General features: G+C 40.2%; 1 protein-coding gene across 1 annotated transcript in view; it reads left to right on the forward strand.

Annotated features, from left to right (window-relative positions):
* The window catches only part of XYLT1 (xylosyltransferase 1), a 321,898-nt gene that overhangs the window by 72,248 nt on the left and 228,122 nt on the right, over window positions 1–21,528 (forward strand). The window contains exon 2 of the mRNA XM_054042319.1: window positions 12,379–12,417. Within this exon, the coding sequence (XP_053898294.1) occupies window positions 12,379–12,417 (39 nt within the window). The remainder of the gene's footprint in view (window positions 1–12,378; window positions 12,418–21,528) is intronic.

Raw genomic sequence — 21,528 nt, forward strand, 5'->3', positions numbered from 1 at the left:
GTGGAACAATTTGCTGGATCTGGGCTTCAGTCTTGTGTTCGTTATGTAACACAAATAACTTCAGCCAACATTTTCCCAAAAGGGTCCTTGAGCTTGAGTGTCTTTGTTTGTTTGTTTTTGCATGTCCAAAGTGAGTCATTTTGAGCCTTATTTCAAGAAGTGCAGAGCAATCCCAACTCCAGCTGGTGTCAATAGGAACTGCTGGTGCTCAATGATTCTGAAGAATCAAGCTATAAATGTTTCAAGTTAGACAAAGTGAGGAAGTCTGAATTAATGGGCAGTTTAGTAAACTTGGCCTTAAATGCTGGGCTAGTGCACTTTATAGCTTGATTTTCAGAGTTGATGAGCAACAGTGGCTCCCACGGACATCTGGGGTTGTTGTGGGTGCTCAGCACTTGTGGAAATCAGACTGCTAGACGTATGAATAGATATTCTATGTCTATTGAAGCAAATCAACAAATCCACATCTATTCCCCGGGCCTTCCACAACTTTCCCCCATCCCGCGCCTCAGTTTTACCTAGTTGTAAATCAGATGTCATAACACCTACTTCACAAGAACACAGAGTCACTTTGAAATAAATAGAGAAAAAACATTAGTCAATTACTAATATCGCGTTCACTTTCAACTTTCTTTTAAAACGCCTTCTGATTTTCTAAAACAATTTTATTAAAGTTAATGTTTAAAATTAAATATACACAAGTTAAGAGGGAAGGTACTGTGCATCTCGGGTCAGATTGGATTATGAGAGATTACAGGTATCAGTTACAAGGATCACGAGATACATACAGATCACATAACCAGCATAGACCCAGATTGAGGTGTGGGTGTTTTTAAAGCGTCAGTGGATAAGTGGACTCGGGTACGCCAGTCATGGAATGTATTAAGAGTTCAAGTCAGTATCAGTGTAGCGAATAAGTACATGGGTGGGGTGCGTCCCTTGGTTCATCAGGGAAGGAAGCGTGTTATTAAAGCTAGCCAGATAGCACAAACTGAAGGGTGGATTGTCACACATGTTTTGTTCTTACCAGCATGACTGTTGCTCTAGAAATCGCTCATGACCTTGGTAATGGGTTCAGAGAGCTTAGCTCTCTTGACACCAAATTCTCACCTCTCAGAAACAAAAACAATTGAAGTACAGTAAGGGCACAAATGTGCTAAGTGCTAAAGAGTTCATTATTATATAATGAATGTGCTTTTCCATCAATGTCTGCTTCACAATAGTGTTACAGGATGCTATATTCTGAAATGCTTTTATTTTACTCTTCCTGTCTGCAATAGGAATGAGGCTTCTTTGTTTAGATTAAATGGAACATTCTTAGCAGCGGTGCAGAGTGGTTAACTCTTGGCTGTTTCATTTTGGCCCAATGATGTGATAACTTCCTATTTGACAGGCACACAAATGACTATACAATAAGCTTGCAGCATGCTGAGTTTCGTGCACAGACAGGAAGTGTGCTATTGCTGCCAAGAGTATTTGTAGTACCTTCACCACAAACGGCAAATTCAAGGAGTGCTTCAGTCCATAAAGTGAAGGGAAATTTTCTATTCTTGCTCTGCTTATTTTTTGTCTTTCTGCTATTACTTATTTATTGTCCAATTGAAAGTAAATTTAGTGCCAAACTGGCCAGGTGTCAGGTGCCAGAGTTACAGCCCTGAATGGTAAATATCACTATTTATCTGAAGAAGAGGTGTAACCAAGTAGCAGCCAGGCAAATGTTCCACTCTGCCATTATTTCTGAACCCTAGTTAGAATGACCACTGTGATGAATTAGAAGCTGCAATGTGATGTTTAAAAGAGCACTCTGAGATCATGTGTCTTTGTAATAGTTTAAGTGGAAAGGAGGAGATGATCATAAAAAGTTAAGTGTAACTTGAATAGTGAAAACGATGTTATTGCATTTTGACAGTAATAGTCAGAGACATAATGAACTTAAGAATTATGGACCTGATTTTTATATTGCCTTACACTTTATGCAGTCATTAACACTAGTGCAAAGAAGGTATAAAACACTTTGTACCTTTGCCAGGAAGTGAAGAACTCGTCTTTATAACTTGTAAATGAGAGAGCTGGTTGGAATATAGGAAACATTCATTGCAAAATATTTTGCAACATTTCTTTTCTAGTATTGTTATGTAGAGAGAAAAAGGCAGAAACTTTCCAATCACACACACGCATTCATTTAGCGATGTTACTATAATCACTTTGCATTATTAAGATGGAAAGAATTTTTAAAATGAACTCCTACTTTTCGTCCATACTGATTGTTTACTTTCTGATTTTTTTCAACTTAGTGAAAATCATTGAAGCTATTTGTTTATAGTAAATTGAATATTTAAAGATTCTCAGTGCTCCAATGTGTGGGTTGCACACACCACAGGCTTATTTGCTTAAATGCAACAGTTACCTTAGAATGTGTTTTTAAATATCCATTGTTCTTTTGTAATGTAAAAGCTTAATTTCACAAAATCTAAACTTAAGGCCAAATTGTAAAAGCATCCCTTTAAATTGCATGCCCACTGTAATTTCTGTTGTATGTTTGCTTGCCTGATTGATCTACTACCTAATTATTGTGAACCAAATCCTCAGCTGGTTGAAATTATCAGTGGAACTTGCTAGTCTGTAATAGCTGAAGATCTGGCCCTGGCCCTATATGTGGCACCAATCATCATAGCTTCTAGCACCAGAAAAGGCATCTGGTATTAGCTTAGCAGAGGTAGATGAAAGAAAATCTTATTTAGAAGTGTTCTGTTTTTATTTCAGTCTTTCCTCCAACAACTATGGGGCCTATCCTGTTCTTTTTGCATCTTGTCTTCATAGGATCAGTGAGTTTTGCAATTGACTTCAGTGGGAACTGGATCAGGTCCATGGCCATTCCTTGAGCAAAGAGGTCTTTACTATGTATAATTCAGTTTTAGGGGGTTCCACTTTGTTCCCTGTGCTGAAGCCATGGAAACTTTATTCCATCACCGTTTGAGTCAGCAGTTCTGTGGGAAACTGGCCAGACTTCAAGTCTCACCAGGGTTTCCAGTTTTCTGGCAGCCAGTTCACACATTGCTTTTACCTATTTTGAGTCCTACTGACTGGCATCCAGTTATCTTACAGCACGTTAAACTAACAATTCTTTTGTCACATCAGTGTGATAATGGTGAGACCCTAGCCAGGAAAAAGAACACACAATGTGCAAAAGGCATCAAAATGTTTAGATATGCTCTTTCTGGATTTGCATGAAATGGGTTAGAACCACCAAGTTCTTTCAGAGTTTATTAAAATATTCTTTGTTAAACAGAGCAGAACCACAGCAGAGATTCAGGAGTCAAAGTAAATAAGCTGCCCTTTGAATAGAGGAGTCCTTCCACATGAGAGTGTTCATGTAGGGAGTGACTTTATGCAATTTATCAGCTTTCCACAAAGAGTGACACAACTAGCAGTGGTAACAATGCTGTCTATCTGCGGTACATGAAGCAATGCAGAAAAATCAGAGATCTGAACAGGCGGGGGGAAGGGCGCGCGGGCTTTAGGTAATACAGAATTCTGTTTGTGGGCCAAACACGCTGTATGTCTTTTCAAGGTCTCAAAACAGTATGGAAGCCTACGCAGTATTGGCTTCAAAGGCTCTATAAGCTTATACAATTCAGTTTACAGAGTCATTACTTTAGTTATATCAGGGACCAGTGGAAGTTGGTGGGGGTTACTCTACATGTAATCTACCATAACAGTTCAGAATTGGTTCACAGTTCATAGTCCTTGACAGACTTCTAATAATATGCAAATCATTCAATGAGCCTGTTATCTCAGTTAAATTACTGCTCCCTTGATATGTGTGAACTTCATCATACCAGAAGAGAAGGTTGTTGTTTTTTTCACATGGTAATGTTTTGCTGCTATCATACCCAATTTGTTTCTTCCAATTTTCACATATTGCCTGAGACATCTGTGAACGTGGCCTATGTAATTGTCATGTGGGATAAAACAACTCTGTGTTGTAGCATTTACTGTAATATTCTTGCCCATGACTTTCAGCTGCAAACAGTTGTATTCATCTTTTGGGTGTCCAGAGACCTTCTGTTCTTGCTTAAAAGCAAAAGGGGGAGTGTCCAGTTTTAAATCCAGTACACAAAAAGTGGGAAAGCAGCATTGTGTTGTCACAACGATGTAAGAAAAGGAGAGTAAGTGTTCACAGATTGAAGTAAATGGCTGTGTGGGCAAGACTGACCTTTCACATATGAGGCTATGGACTGATTAGTGTTGTTGATGCTGCTGACATTGTCCTCGCTGAACAGCTCGCTCTCTCTCTCTCTCTCTCTCTCTCTCTCTCTCTCTCTCCTTTTGTGTTTCCTTTGTTTTTTGTGAGCAAGTTGCTTTCAATAACCATGGTTCTTTTAAAGAACAGACTAACCAAACCAAGCAGAATATGAGCCAAATTCTCCCCCATGTGCGTAAGTCTGGTGTAACGCCGCTAACGTCAAACGTATATCAGTGTAAAATGGAAGCAGGGGAGGGCCCTGAGAGACAAAACGGGGGGTTACTCTTACAAATCTCAGTATTGTTAGACCAGTTGCCGACCTGGGTACTAGACTGTTTCAGTGAGGAGGAGTTGGTCGTGTATAGGAGGAGAGCAGCTGAACTATGCAGCCTTCTGTGTTCATTCCTAGTAGCCTTCAGGGCAGGATTTGTGGTCCATTTGGGAAGGCCTTTTACCATCTACAGCCCTTATCTCGTACAGGCCCATGTAAGTCAGTTGGCTGTGGATTTAGAAGGCAAGTGCTGAGAGATTTTCTAGCAGATGGATCCAGCTGTCAAGCTGAGTGCTAACAGTTTGCTAGGCTACCAAAGCAGTTTGGTTGCATGCATACCTGCACAATTGTTTGATTTTAGATTGTTGGGTGCTACATGCTCTGGTGATGAGCACTGAATGTATTTTTAAACAGATACATTTCTGAACTGTGTATGAATTCAGCCGCGTGAGGAAGGCTGTTCCAGGAATTTTCTCCCTCCAAAACATGTACCTGATACCTACCTGCTGTGTTGCAGGAGGTGCAAATAAGATCAGCAGTGTTGACACAGTGAGGGCATATTGAGGTTTATGAGCCAGCTAACAATTATTTTTTTTTCTTCCAGTTATCACTGTTGTTTAAAAACGTTCATGTTTTGTTTCCATGACCATTCAGTTCTAGTGAGCAGGTCAACTAGCAAATGCTGTCCTCAGAGCGGAAGCTCTCCAGCATGTCCTCAAGGTGGATTATGCACTGTGTGTCTGTAAGCTCTGTGGTAACAAGATCTGTGTGAAACTCGTTCCATCTCAAATAATATTTATTTTATATATCTTGCATTGTGGCAGCTAGGCACATTAAAAACACACAAAGAGTTTAAAATACTTAAGGTAAATCCCCTGCAGACATTGGCAATTAAGCTGCCAACATCCTTTAGAATACCTGGCATGCCTAACCAGACAACAGTGTATTCCCAAGTTGACCTTTGCATTTTTGAACAGTCTATCATGTTCACACCACTATGCACTGAACCTACCTGAGCCTTTTAGGGAAGACTGTCTTTGGGAAATACCCTAAAATGAACTGACTCATTTTGAATGAAAAGTAAGAGTGTGTATCTCTATGGAAGTGGAACCCAGGTGGTTGCTCTGTTAAACTCTGGCAATTGATTTCACATCTTAAAGAAACGGTTGCAAGGAAAAGGACAAGAAACTTATTTTCATTCTAAATATTTTTGCCCCCTTTAAATGAAAGCTAAGTTTCTACTTTACATTTCTCATAAGGGTATGCTCAAGGTGCGGAGCTTTTTGGGACCCAAAGATCCAGCTCTGGAATTTACAGTCAATAGAGAAACTAAAACAAAACAACACAAAACTGAAACAGTCAACCAACCACCAAGCGATAAAAGTGACCTTCTTAAATGAGGCACATTTGACACTCAAAACCAAACTGGCTGGTTTAGCTCTGTCATGCTGTCAGTTGATGTAATGAGAGAGAGGGATAGCCTACCATGTGACCAAACATTTGGGGTATTTTTAAATTTCTTTACAAACTCAAAAAACCCAGTTTCACAAAACATGTGCCACTCCAGTCAAAGATTTTGGTGCAAGGCACACAGTAGGACAATAGGGGGAAAATGCCAAGGCAAAACTCTACTTGTTTTATTCCTATATTTAACCTCAAAAGTAGCCAAGTTTTTGATGGTTTTGCATTCAGAAAGTAATTTTATGTCATGTGTATGAATGTTAACTACTAATGATGAGTACAAAAATCTGACCTCTAGTGGTGATATACAATGCCTACAGCGTATGCTACAACTACAATGGGTAGTAATAGTTAGTAAGCAATATGTGGACTAAAATAAAAAAGAAACTGCCATGATGTAGAAGCCTTTCTGCAACCACAATTTCATTGATCTGGAGACTGATACACTGTATTCCACACACTAAAAACACATTGTTTGGAACCCAATTTCTATGTTTAGAATCATAGAAATGTGGAGCTGGACTAATTGACTTCTAAAGGTCCCTTCCAGCCCTCTGCGCTGATGCTTGAGGCAGAACCAAATGTACCCAGACCAAGTGTTTGTCTAACCTGTTCTTAAAATCCTCCAATAACAGGGGTTCCACAGCCTCCCTTGGAAGTCTATTTCAGTGCTTGTGCAGTAATGTCTTTTACTGGGAGGACCTATGACAGGGGTGGGCAAACTTTTTGGCCCGAGGGCCACATCTGGGTATGGAAATAGTATGGCGGGCCATGAATGCTCACAAAATTGGGGGCTGAGGTGCGGGAGGAGGTGAGGACTCTGGCTGGAGGTGCAGGCTCTGAGGTGGGGCCAGAAATGAGGAGTTCTGGGTGCGGGAGGGGGCTCCAGGCTCAGGCAGGGGGTTGAGGTTGCGGGGGGCGGTAAGGGCTCCAGCTGGGGGTGCAGGCTCTGAGGTGGGGCTGGGGTTGGGGGTGCAGGAAAGGGTCGGGGGTGCAAGCTCCAGGCAGCACTTACCTCAAGCAACTCCCAGAAGCAGCGGCATGTCCCCCCTCCAGCTCCTACTCAGAGGCACGTCTAGGAGGCTCTGCTCGCTGCCCTGTCCGCAGGCACCGCCCCTGCATCTCCCGTTGGCCGCGGTTCCTGGCCAATGGGAGCTGCAGCAGCAGCATGCAGAGCCCCTTGGCTGCCCCTACGCATAGGAGTCGGAGTGGGGACATGCCACTGCTTTTGGGAGCCGTGTGGAGTGGGGTAAGGCCTGGACCCTACTCCCCGGCAGGAGCTTGAGGGCCGGATTAAAATGTCTGGAGGGCCGGATGTGGCCCCCAGGCTGTAGTTTGCCCAGCCCTGACCTATGAGGTTAATAATTTATTCTATGGCTTTTAACATAGTACAAAGCACTATCTATTACAGTATCAGAGGGGTAGTTGTGTTAGTCTGGATCTGTAAAAAGCGACAGAGTCCTGCGGCACCTTATAGACTAACAGACGTTTTGGAGCATAAGATTTCGTGGATACCCAGTTTGTCAGATGCATGTAGTGGAAATTTCCAGAGGCAGGTATAAATGTGTAGGAGATAACGAGGTTAGTTCAATCAGGGAGGATGAGGCCCTCTTCTAGCAGTTGAGGTGTGAACACCAAGGGAGGAGAAACTGCTTTTGTAGTTGGCTAGCCATTCACAGTTGTGACAAAGTTCCTCCTCTATCTTGGTGGGTCCTGCGCTTATTGGCGGATTTTCTTGCCTCAAAGATTCACTATGTGGGTTGGGGAACAGCCCAGAGACCTTCCCCTCTGGGAGAACCCACAGTCCAGGTCAATTGGGAGGTTTGGGGGGAACTCGGGCCCGCCCTCTACTCCGGGTTCCAGCCCAGGGCCCTGTGGACTGCAGCTGTCTATAGTGCCTCCTGTAACAGCTGCATGACAGCTACAATTCTCGGGGCTACTTCCCCATGGCCTCCTCCAAACACCTTCCTCCTGGTGTCTGATAACGCTTGTGCTCCTCAGTCCTCCAGCAGCACACTCTCTCACTCTCAGCTCCTTGCGCCTCTTGCTCCCAGCTCCTCACACTCCCACCACCAACTGAAGTGAGCTCCTTTTTAAAACCCAGGTGCCCTGATTAGCCTGCTTTAATTGATTCTAGAAGTTTCTTCTTAAATGGCTCCAGGTGTCCTAATTAGCCTGCCTGCCTTAACTGGTTCTAGCAGGTTCCTGATTACTCTAGTGCAGTCCCTGCTCTGGTCACTCAGGGAACAGAAAACTACTCATCCAGTGACCAGTATATTTGCCCTCTACCAGACTCCTGTACCCCACTAGTCTGGGTCTGTCACACAGTCTTTGTTTAGTCCTGAGCTGATGGTGTCAAATTTGCAAATGAACTGAATGTACAAAAACCTGTAGGAGAATGCTTCAATCTCCCTGGACACACAATAGCAGATTTAAAGATAGCCATCCTGCAGCAAAAAAATTTGAGGACCAGACTTCAAAGAGAAACTGCTGAGCTTCGGTTCTTTTGCAAATTTGACACCATCAGCTCAGGATTAAACGAAGACTGTGAATGGCTAGCCAACTACAAAAGCAGTTTCTCCTCCCTTGGTGTTCACGCCTCAACTGCTAGAAGAGGGCCTCATCCTCCCTGATTGAACTAACCTCGTTATCTCCTACATATTTTTACCTGCCTCTTGAAATTTCCACTACATGCATCTGACGAACAGGGTATTCACCTACGAAATCTTATGCTCCAATACGTCTGTTAGTCTATAAGGTGCCACAGGACTCTTTGTCGCTTTTTATCTATTACAGGAATCCCCTGGACCCTTTCAGGATGCTGTGGTTCTAACTGAAGAACCAACAACACATTTTGAAAAAGCTATCGTCTGCAATGTGGCTGGCAGTGAATAAGAAAATCCAGATGATATCCCAAAGGGAAATCTGTACAGCTGAGCCATTGTATTGGAAAAGTAATAATTTGCTGTTACTACCTTTAGAAAGTTATTTTTGGATTCTCTCTCACACGCACATACACACTATTCAATAGTGTTGGTGTCTCTGATTTGGTGTAGATCTCCCAGAGGGAAAAAAATCAGAACAATCGAGACACATTCTGACCAAATTAACAATTGATCCCTTCACTTAAGAGACGAGAGGTACTTTATAGTCTCTGGGCTTGATTTCATTGCTGGCATCACTTCCTTAGAATCGAGGCACACAAGGAATTAATTTAATCTCCTGAGTCCATAACAGATGAGCACAATAAATGCATGTATTCAGTGTCTAGTGTATCTGGATCATTTCCTTTTGAGAAAATAGGGGGCCAATCTTCACAAGAGGTTTTTTCACTAAATAAGATCCCTGTCTAATTTAGCTGAGTGAAATCATTAGTGGATACCATCCATGTTTCTGCACATCCTACAACTCTTAGTATCATTTGGTCTGTGGTCAGATAACATCCATGTGTGAGCAGTAGCTATATTCAGTGTTTGAATATGTTGATAAGATCACTAGATGTTGGATTAGAGGTAAGACTTTTTGATACTTCTCAGCTGTGCATAAACTGCTGGCAGATATCACATAACTTATTTATTGCTTGGGGAAAAAGAAAGGCAGTTGGCTACAAGGCATCTCTGTACTGAACTGGTAATCTTCATTCTGGGCTTATTAAAAGGCCCCTTCATTAGTACAGTAATAAAAAATGTATTAAACCAAAAACTGGCTATGGTCACATGCAAATGTTAACTGCATTTTGTGTAGTCTTTAGGGGGAAAGGAAGGAAGCTAGCTACTTGTTACATACTGTGGTTCTGCGGGGGGGAAAAAATCACATTTAGCTGAAGTATCCTGGGATATTAAAACTCTTATTCCCAGGGGCCTTATAATCTGACAGGCCAGAATTTACCCTACTTCTAATTTCGACAGACGTGATGGATTAAAGAGAAAGCACCATTGACCTGGTTCCACTTCGTTAGCTTTTCCAATTAAACAGGATGCTATAGAAAGTGAGACCCTGCAGTAATACCTTGGGCCAGCAGGACTGAAGCTTTTAAAGTGTACCTTTGTACTTTAAAAGACGTTTCTTTAAATATTTTGTTTGAGATCTAGTCCCAAAACACTAATGATTGGGTTTGAAACCGAGGAAAAAATATTTCCAATGATAACTGAAATTTACAAATAGGCAAAGTAAGAAGAGAACTTAGTTTGATTTAAAGATATTTACTTTGTATACTTTGACATGTGATGTTTACAATTTGTGTTTTAACATCTATAAAGTTTTAAATTTTTGAATCTCAAAACCTACTCTAATTAATTGTTTCATGATCTCCCCATAATTTTTCACAACTATGAAAATTTAAAATTTTGGAGAAAATGCTTCAAAATAAGTGGAATAAAATGCTCACCACATAATTTTGCTCAACGGTGAACATTTAAATTGATAAAAATCAAAGCAAATGCTTAAAAATCGACATAAATACTATCTTCCAAAATTATATAAAAACCCCACATCTAATTCTGCAAAGCCTACTCCTGATGTAGCTTCTTGCAAGGATATTATCTTTTTCTTAGGACCTGTTAATTAACTGGCCATATGGACATTTTTTGTGCTTTAGTATTTAGGAGTTCTTTAATAAGCTTTGGACCCCTAACCAAGTTGAGATAAGAGTTCTTACTTTGTACACAAAAGAAGATATACACTACAAAGCTAGAACTATTTACTTAAATATAATGACACATTATTAAAGCTACTTGGATCATCAGAATGAAATTTTGATGAAAAAATGGGCATAATCACAAATATTTTGTGTGAAAGGTTTTCAGTTCTCCAACCAGCTCTACACATTGCCAAAGTCTCCAGTTAACTTTCTGAAAGAGCTCAAAAACTTTAAAGACACACAGATCAATTGTATTGCAATGTAAAAATAGAACAGAGCAGGAAAAATATGAAAACCAAAATAGGAGATCAATGATATAAGTGCCTCATATGACCCTGAGTCTATTCTGAAACCTATGTGGTCTCCCTAATACTCTTCTAATATTACTTTTATCCCACGCAACCAAATATTATAGCTGGCATATGCTTTGTGTGGGAGTGGAAGAGAGGTGTATATGAAAGGTACGCTATCTTAAGACGATAACATTTGAGAAGTCTGTGCTAGAGTAAACACTTGTTTCTTTGGTGTCATCTTGCCTAGTCAATAACAGCTTAAAAAAGTCCCATCTTCTCAGTATGCTGAAGACTGTCTATTTCTGTGACATTCCCCAGGGATGCTACAGAACAGCTGTGTCCCTTTTGCTGTCCAGCTTGGGATGCCTTTTACATTGCTTTGCTATAAGAGCCACCACTTCTGATGCTGCTCACACACAGCCTCCAGGGTGCAAAATCACTCGCAGTTATGTTACATGAATGCTCTGCTAGCCACTCATGAATTATATTGCAGAGTGACACCAAGAAATTCCCAGTCCCAGCCTTGTCCCCCCAGAAATGTGCATCTTGTACTGCCCAGCATTCTACTGGACAATGCAAACTCATAGAAAGTCCATCCTTTCATCAAAGGAAAATGATATGCACAGACCCTGTTATCTCAGGTGGTGGTTTCCAAACACTTCAATCCAAACACACACTCGTTTAGATAAAGGAATAAAACAAATTTATTAACTATAGAAAGATAGATTTTAAGTGACTACAAGTAATGAGTCATAAAAGTCAGAATTGGTTACAAAGAAAATAAAAAGATAAATCGCAAACTAATACCTAATTTAGCAAGCTAAATGGATTCAAAGCAAAGGTTTTATCTCATTATATGCTTACAGCAGTCTGTACTGGCCGAAAAGCCTTCCAGCCAGCACCTCTTCCCCAGTTCAGTGATGCTTCCTTTGTCTTTCAAGAGTTTTGTAGCTGCCATGAGTGGAGATGGGGGGACAGAGGTGAGGCGGTCCCCTCTATTCTTATACCATTCTCCATTTCTTGAGGATTATCGCCAGCTGGGGTTCAGGTGACAGCCAGTCTGATTACACTGGACCTGCAGCTGTTTTCATTGCTAATATGTAAAGTTCTTGCTTGCACCCTTTTTCCTGCCAAAGAATGGAGGATAAACGTGGTGATAATCCATCATAATCCATTTGATTATGCCGATATCTGGCTGGGTGCCAGTGTTTCTTTTGTCTCTAAAAGATTGGTTTGTGCCTGCTTTTCTAAACTTGGAACATGTTATAACAATGTTATACAGTAGAATATTTTATACATGAGATTTTGTATATGTGTATACAATTTACCAGGACAATAATGTTCAGCAGATTATGAGTTTTTAAATACCTCATAAGGCATACTCTGTACAAAATGTATTGTAGTCTTGTAAAAGTGGTGAACATAATGGTATAGACTGTCACAATTTCCTTCTGCTTTCTTTTTACAGGACCAGCCACCCCGTCCCTACACCGGCTTGGAGACCCAGGTTAGTATTGTTTTTCCCCCCTGTATTTGTTTAACTTGTAGGATGTTCTGGAGTGTACCTGCTTCCAGAGTGACAAAGCAGTGCCATCGCCTCAAATCTTGATTGAACTTAATTGAAATCTGTACCACATAATCAGAGCAGAGGACATCATTTTAAAGGCAAAACAACTGTCAATACATGAGAGTCTCCCCTCTTCCATTTGCCCAGCTTAGCTTCCCAGACAGTGCAGGTAAAGATGTTGGGTGCCAGTTTGTTACTTTTAAAAAATACAATTGTATTGGAGATTTCTTCCTAAAACATAACAATGCACAGTAATGAATCTGTGGAAATGCTTGGCACCAAAAGATCAAAGTGACAGAGGGGTTTTTACAAAGTCACCAAGTCGTTGATTTGTGTTTCCTAATAAGGCAGCAGCATTGATTTCCATTCGCCTTGATCTTTGGGAGACTGCCGAGGCAATAGCATTGACATACTGAAGATGAGACATATACATTTCCAATTTCTCCAAATAGAGATAAAATTTTCTAACTTGGGCTTCCATTAGATTTTCCCAGTGGAGAATTGTTAACTATTTTACAGTATATTGGTGGCTGCACCAAGCTCATTCCATCCTTTTTCATACCCCCTTCTCTGGGAACCAACCCTATAGGGTGTGATTGATAGGGTTGGGGTAGCACAATTGTTATTATATGGGGTCGGAGGGTCTTGGTAGAGCAGTATCAAACTACGAAGTAGTTATGACAGTACAAGTCTCTTCATATTAGTGAGTCATAAATTGCAGGGAATTGAACAATATGGTAATTAGCAAGGCCTGTTCATTACTGATTTGAAAGGAAATTACCTAGAAATAGCTTCTAAGACCTGAGATCCTACTTTGAAGGGATCTGTTACCTTCCATTGACTAGACTTAAAAAGCTTACTCAGTAGAATAAACAATGCAGTGTCTGTGTGTTCGTGTGTATGTGTGAGAATAAACAGTGCTGTGTGTGTGTGTGTGTGTGTAAGTGTAAGAATGTCATACTCTTGAAAAATTAAAAGAACAGCACTACAGATTGAGGTCTTCCATTTAGCCACGGAACAAGTACAAATTTTCTCATGCTGCTCTTCCAAATTGCATCTTCCCTGATCTGAGTGTAGTTCATTTTTCATGCCTATTAATTCCTTGCTAAGACTACCAATGAGAGTGCCAAGTGGCTCCTGACATCACTGTGTTTTTAGTGGGCTTTTAACATTTCCAGGAGAGAAAGAGAAAAAAAAATTGTTTAATAATGAAGACAAATTAAGTGTATTTTTACACATTGATATTTCTACCAATATCACTAGAAGGCTATATCTGTTTCTGAATCTAGATAGTTGGTATCAATTCACATAAAAAAACGCCTGTCTCCTTATCTTGAAATTAATTGTCAGGGCTGAGAACAACTCTTTTTGTGTGAAACCTTTATTTCCCATAGCACTGTGAGCTGATAGAGGTGGCTCAAACATGACTGCTGAGATCTAGTGGGGCATGGCAAGGAGAGGGAATCAAGTGATTGTATCTCTCACAGTAAGAGAGAACTTAACCTGTGCGCCACAACTGTGATAACTGAAGGTCAAAGGATATGTTCTGTTTGCTGCAGCATATTTCTTTCTGCCACATTTAGGAAAATGATCAGAAGGGTTTAGATTCTCAAAGAGAAGAGCTAGTCCATACTGTATCCACAGCTGCCACTGAGTTCACTGGCAATTGCATATGTACAGCAGTTGCAAGATTGAGCCCTAATTGGAGAGGAGGGAGCTCTGGTTTGTTTGCTATGAAAAGCCTCATGTTAAAAATAATCAGCAACTTTGTCATTTTTGCAAATTCAAATAAAAAGTTAATTTAGTTAGTTAGTGAGGGGTTTTGTTCTAGTATGATGATTTTACAATCCCTCCCCCGTTATTTCTCTCTCTTTTTTTGTTTTTTTCCTGGGAGATTGAAAATAAGGCTGCTGCTGTGTGGATGCTTTGATAGGTTGGCATCCTCAATAATGGTGGGATGAATCAGCTGGTTTGACAACACCATCTCCACCATCCTATGATTCCCTCCTCAGTTCTAGTTTGATTGACATTTTGAACCCTTCCCCAACCCCTTAAAAATTGTGTTTTGGGCTTTTGATGATTTTTTATTGAATATTCCCCCCCCCCTCCGTTTTTGGACCAGCTGTAGGGCTATTGGCAATTTTACAAATGTTGGTGAACACTTTTATTAAAAAAAAAAATCAATATTGCAAAACTTCAACCAGCTGTGCTTGGTCTACTCCTTTTAAATTTCTCTAAGATGGACTTTGCAGATTAATGGACAGGATGGCTCTGCTAAAGGAAATGGGAGGTGAGTTAGTGTGTGCATGAAGAATGCTTGCAAGAATACATCTTGGTTTTTGCAGTTTTAATACAGAATAGTTAAGATGCTAAAGTAATCTGACATGGGGTTGGTTAGTCACTTGTTTATCAAATTAATGAAAATTTCAATCATTTAAATTGATTTTTATATGCTGCTGTTATACTGCTTTTTTGCTTAATTTTTTAATGTTATTTTGTGATGGTAAAGAGGAGAGAAGGTACAGTTGGAAAAAAGTTTGTGTAGAGAGACTAATGATAGAAATTAATAAGTACACATTGTGTGGATTTATCTGTTGGGAGGGTAAAAATTAGGGCTGTCGATTAATCACAGTTAACTCACGTGATTAACTCAAAAAATTAATTGTGATTAATCACACCGTTAAACAATAAAATACCAATTGAAATTTATTAAATATTTGTGGATGTTTTTCTACATTTTCAAATCTATTGATTTCTATTACAACACAGAATACAAAGTGTACAGTGCTCACTTTATATTATTTTTATTACAAATATTTGCACTGTAAAAATGATAAAAGAAATAGTATTTTTCAGTTCACCTCATTCAAGTACTGTAGTGCAATCTCTTAATTGTGAAAGTGTAACTTACAAATGTAGATTTTTTGTTGTTGCATAACTGCACTCAAAAACAAAACAATGTAAATCTTTAGAGCCTACAAGTCCACTCAGTCCTACTTCTTGTTTAGCCAATTGCTAAGACAAACAAACTTGTTTACATTTACGGGAGATATTGCTGACCGCTTATTTACAATGTCACCTGAAAGAGAGAGCAGGCATTCACATGGCACTTTTGTAGCCGGCGTTGCAAGGTATTTACATGCCAGATATGCTAAACATTCATATGCCCCTTCATGCTTCGACCACCATTCCAGAGAACATGCTTCCATGCTGATGACACTCATTAAAAAAATAATGCGTTAATTAAATTTGTGACAATTCCTTGGGGGAGAATTGTATGTCTCCTGTTCTGTTTTACCCACATTCTACCATATATTTCATGTTATAGCAGACTCGGATGATGACCCAGCACATGTTCATTTTAAGAACACTTTCACAGCAGATTTGGCAAAACGCAAAGAAGGTACCAATGTGAAATTTCTAAGGATAGCTACAGCACTCGACCCAAGGTTTAAGAATCTAAAGTGCCTTCCAAAATATGGTCGGGATGGGGTGTGGAGCATGCTTTCAGATGTCTTATAAGAGCAACACTCCGATCCGGAAACTACAGAACCCGAACCACCAAAGAAGAAAATCAGCCTTCTGCTGGTGGAATCTGACTCAGATGATGAAAATGAACATAGAATCATAGAATATCAGAGTTGGAAGGGACCTCAGGAAGTCATCTAGTCCAACCCCCTGCTCAAAGCAGGACCAATTCCCAACTAAATCCCAGCCAGGGCTTTGTCAAGCCTGCCTTTAAAAACCGCTAAGGAAGGAGATTCCACCATCTCCCTAGGTAACCCATTCCAGTGCTTCACCACCCTCCTAGTGAAAAAGTTTTCCTAATATCCAACCTAAACCTCCCTCACTGCAACTTGAGACCATTACTCCTGGTTCTGTCATCTGGTACCACTGAGAACAGTCTATATCCATCCTCTTTGGAACCCCCTTTCAGGTAGTTGAAAGCAGCTATCAAGTCCCCCCTCATTCTTCTCTTCTGCAGATTAAACAATCCCATTTCCCTCAGCCTCTCCTCATAAGTCATGTGCTCCAGCCTTCTAATCATTTTTGTTGCCCTCTGCTGGATTCTTTCCAATTTTTCCACCTCCTTCTTGTAGTGTGGGGCCCAAACCTGAACACAGTACTCCAGATGAGGCCTCACCAATGTCGATAGAGGGGAATGATCATGTCCCTCGATCTGCTGGCAATGCCCCTACTTCTACAGGCCAAAATGCCATTAGCCTTCTTGGCAACAAGGGCACACTGTTGACTCATATCCAGCTTCTCGTCCACTGTAACCCCTAGATCCTTTTCTGCAGAACTGCTTCCTAGCCATTCAGTCCCTAGTCTGTAACAGTGAATGGGATTCTTCCATCCTAAGTGCAGGACTCTGACTTGTCCTTGCATCAGTCCACACTGCTTTGGATCGTTATCGAGCAGAAGCTATCATCAGAATGGATGCATGTCTTCTGAAATGGTGGTTGAAGCCTGAAGGGATATATGAATCTTTAGTGCATCTGACACGTAAATATCTTGCAACACCAGCTACAACAGTGCCATGCGAATGCCTGCTCTCACTTTCAGGTGACATTATGAACAAGAAACGGGCAACATTATCTCCTGCAAATGTAAACAAACTTGTTTGTCTGAGTGATTGGCTGAACAAGAAATAGGACTGAGTGGATTTGTAGGCTCTAAAGTTTTACATTGTTTTATTTTTGAATTCGGTTATTTTTTGTACATAATTCTACATTTGTAAGTTCAACTTTCATGACAAAGAGATTGCACCACAGTATGTGTAGGAGGTGAATTGAAAAATACTATTTCTTTTTTGTTTTTTACAGTGCAAATATTTGTAATAAAAATACATATAAAGTGAGCAGTGTATACTTTGTATTCTATGTTGTAATTGAAATAAATATATTTGAAAATGTAGAAAACATCCAAAAATATGTAAATAAATGGTATTCTTTTATTGTTTACCAGTGTGATTAATTGTGATTACTTTTTTGTTAATCGCTTGACAGCTCTAATAAAAGCTATAGGGCTATATTGTGCCCTCCGTTATACACCTATAGAACTCAGTGAAGTTTCCCACGTTTGTAAAGAATGTACATTTCAGCGGGTCGAGAATTATCTGTTGAAATGTTTTTTCAGAGAAAAATGTATTTTTCCTGAATTTGAAATTTTTTTTAATGGAAATTTGCCAAAAATGTTCAAGTTTCCATTGGAAAAAATCTAAATTAAATATTTTGTTTCAGGTTGGGTTGATCCAAATCAAAACATTTTCAGTTTGTTACCTGAATCAAAATATCACATTTTTTTTCAGTTTGACATTAATCTGTGTCTACCTATGCTACTGCAGTGCCTCATGGGAGTTGTAGTTCAAGTACCTTCTGCCTCTACTCTCCTCCTGTAGGTCAGGCTCCCTGTCTAGATTCCATCACATGAATAAAGATTTCAGATCTCAGAATTTCTATCAGTGACACATAATAAGTGCAACTTGTCAAGGGTATTGACTTGGTGTCAAAGATTAATAAACTACTGTTAATCAGTTGTCTTCAAGGGGAATCCAAAAGTGACAGATTTACCTCCACTGTGTGGCAAAATGATGTTCACATGGCGTGAAATCCAGATGTTATGTAAGCAAGTGAAGTTGTCATGGATGCTAATAGGCAAACATTTAGGATGGCATGAATGATGGCGGACGTTATGTTGCATTTTTTTTTTCAGTACCCACTGTATGGCAATTCGTTGCAAGTATACTATTTTACTACTTAAACCTGAATTTTATACCTAATGTAGCCCTGCTATGTTAATTACACCACTATTTACATCATGATCATATTTGTTTTCTGTATTGGATAAGTACGTTTTAAAAACAAGTCTTGTGCATTTTAGTGTTTTAGAAAAAATGGGCCAAATTTATACCTCAGTTAACTAAAACAGAATTACAACAGGTACTCTGTGTTAACTTACTTAATAATAAAAACACTCTGTTTCCTATCTTTAAATCTCACTATGCTCTTAAAAAACTGAACCAGATGGCATGAAACAATCTCTAGTTAGTCGGGATAACCAGGATTGGCAGAATTCTTTCAGAGAGAGAGCGAAAGAGTCAGGTGGCTTTATTTTTGACATCATGTAAGAACATGTTCACATAAGGAAGACCACAGAACCAGTGTAATTCTCATTCTTTGAGACAGTCATACCTTACATCTGAAACATGTGTCCTGAGAATCTATATATGCATCCGAAGAAGTGGGCTGTAGTCCACAAAAGCTTATGCTCTAATAAATTTGTTAGTCTCTAAGGTGCCACAAGTACTCCTGTTCTTCTTTTTGTCCTGAGAATGACACCATTATTTAGGGCCATGTTTCTCATGTTAGCCTGATCTTATTTACATCAAGGAGCCTGATCTAATTTACATCTTATTTACATCCCCCCTCACATCTACAGAAACACAAATGGCCAAATGTACTGTCATAAGAACAGCCATACTAGGTCAGACCAACAGTCCATCTAGCCCAGTATCCTGTTTTCTGTCAGTGGCCGGGGCAAGATGTTTCAAAGGGAATGAACAAGACAATTGCTGAGTGATCCATCTCCTGTCATCCAGTCCCAGCTTCTGGCAATCAGAGGATTAGGGACACCAAGAGCATGGGGTTGCATACTGGACCATTTTGGCTAATAGCCATTAATGGACCTATTTTCCATGAACTTATCTAATTCTTTTTTGAACCCAGTTATAATTTTGTCCTTCACAATATCTCCTGGTAACGAGTTCCACAGGTTGACCATGTGTTCTGTGCAGAAATTCTTCCTTATGTTTGTTTTAAATCTGCTGCCTATTAATTTCATTGGGTGACCCTGGGTCTTGTGGTATGCGAAGGGGTAAATAACACTTCCTTATTCACTTTCTCCACGTCATTCTCTCTTTTTATAGATCTCTGTCATATCCCCCCTCCTCAATCATCTTTTCCAAGATGAACAGTCCCAGTGTTTTAAATCTCTCCTCAGATGGAAGCCCTAATAATTTTTGTTTCCCTTCTCTGTACTTTTTCCAGTTTTGAGCTGGGGTGACCAGAACTGCACGTGGTATTCAAGGTTTGGGCATACCATGGATTTATATAGTGGAGGCATTATGGTATTTTCTGTCTTATTATCTATCCCTTTCCTAATAGTTCCTAACATTGTTAGCCTTTTTGACTGCCGCTGCACATTGAGCAGATGTTTTCAAAGAACTAATCATGATGACTCCAAAATCTTTCTTGAGTGATAACAGGTAATGTAGACCCCATGATTTTTTGTGTGTAGCAGGGCCACCCAGAGGATTCCGGGGGCCTAGGGTCTTCGGCGGCGGGTCCCAGAGTGGAGGGACCCCCCGCCGCTGAATTGCCGCCGAAGACCCAGAGTGGAAGAAGCTCTGGGGGCCCGGGCCCTGCGAGAGTTTTCCGGGGCCCCCAGAGCGAGTGAAGGACCCCGTTCCAGGGGCCCTGAAAAACTCTCGTGGGGGCCTCTGCAGGGCCCAGGGCCTGGGGCAAATTGCCGCACTTGCCCCCCCCCGGGCGGCCCTGATGTGTACTTGGCATTATGTTTTCCAATGTACATTACTTTGCATTTATCATCATTGAATTTCATCTCCCATTTTGTCTCCCAGTCACCCAGTTTTGTGAGATCCCTTTATAAATCTTTGCGGTCAGCTTTGGACTTAACTATCTTGAGTAATTTTGTGTCCTCAGCAGGATTTAAAATGTTTTAATTGCCCGAAGAATTTGAGACTAGGCAAGAAGAATGAGATTTTATTTCCCTCTCTGTTACAGAGGTCATTATCGATTGTTTTGTAAATTGTATATTTCCAAGCTGTGCTATAGATGGATTGATCAGATGCTGAGGATTCCTCTATTCTTAGTGTCATTAGAACCGTGGAGTACTGCAGCTGGCAGGGTTGGCAGAATTCTATTTAACAGATTAATGAAACAAATAAGCAGTGTTCACATTTAGCTACTGGAGTTCTTACCTGTGTGTGCTGCCCACAGCTTTTGGGTTTATGTGTGGAAAATCTTCTTAGTCTCATAAGCACCTTTTGGCTTTAAAAGTCATTTCCTGGGTGCCAGGCAGTGCAGCAGGCTGATGTATTCACCACCTCAGGAGACCTATGTTGGTTTTAAGTTACACGAGTCATCAAAAGGCCTCTGCATGTTGGGGAAATTTGGATCCAGATCTGGATGCAAACTTCATACAGCCCTTATGTTCATAATAGTCCAAAGCAAAACTTGGTATCCCAACTTGGTGGTTTCGTAAGTGTCTTTACGTACAAATGAAATTAGTTTTAGGGTCTCCACCTGGTCCCTGCACAGCTGTGTTTGACCTGATGGGGGTGACTTTTCAAGAAAGGTCCATGACTAAGACTTGGGCTAACATGCATAATATATAAGACAATGTTTATGCTGTGATCAGATTCAACATCTATTCATATATAACCACCATTAAAACCACCCGAAGAAAATAAAACAAAAATCAGAACCAAAGAGAAAATATAAATGCCCGTTTTCCTTTGTTGTATAAAGCCAGCATTGACTATGAACTTGTTTTCTAACTTTTTCAGAAATCAGTGTTGTCTGATTGGTCTGTATTGATAAGTGCAGTTGATAACTTGCATCCGTATTGAAATGACCACAGTGATGTGAATTGCAAAAACAGTTCCTGAACTTTGGAAAGTAATTTAAGCTGAAAAATGTTAAGTTCTGAAATACCTGAAATAAATTATACAGCTAGAATATAGGATGTGGGAAGTGAATATATCAGATGCCACTTTGGGGTGAAAGGAGGAGATATTTTTGTGGAAGGTTGTTTTAATAAAAAATAAATAAATCCAGCTGCTTGAGGTGTTCAGAAAGTTCAGATTGTGAAGCAAGCGTCAGTGCTGAAGAAGGGTCACACTGAGAGAAGTTGTAGAAGTCCCTCTCTGAGAAACGGGAACGTTCTCGGTTTTGTGAATCAAATCTATGAAGCTATATGCTTGCCATAGTATTGTGGAGACATTTCCCATTTGTAAAACCTTCTGTA

Source organism: Malaclemys terrapin, chromosome 10 (assembly GCF_027887155.1).
Source record: "Malaclemys terrapin pileata isolate rMalTer1 chromosome 10, rMalTer1.hap1, whole genome shotgun sequence".
Lineage (NCBI taxonomy): Eukaryota > Metazoa > Chordata > Testudines > Emydidae > Malaclemys > Malaclemys terrapin.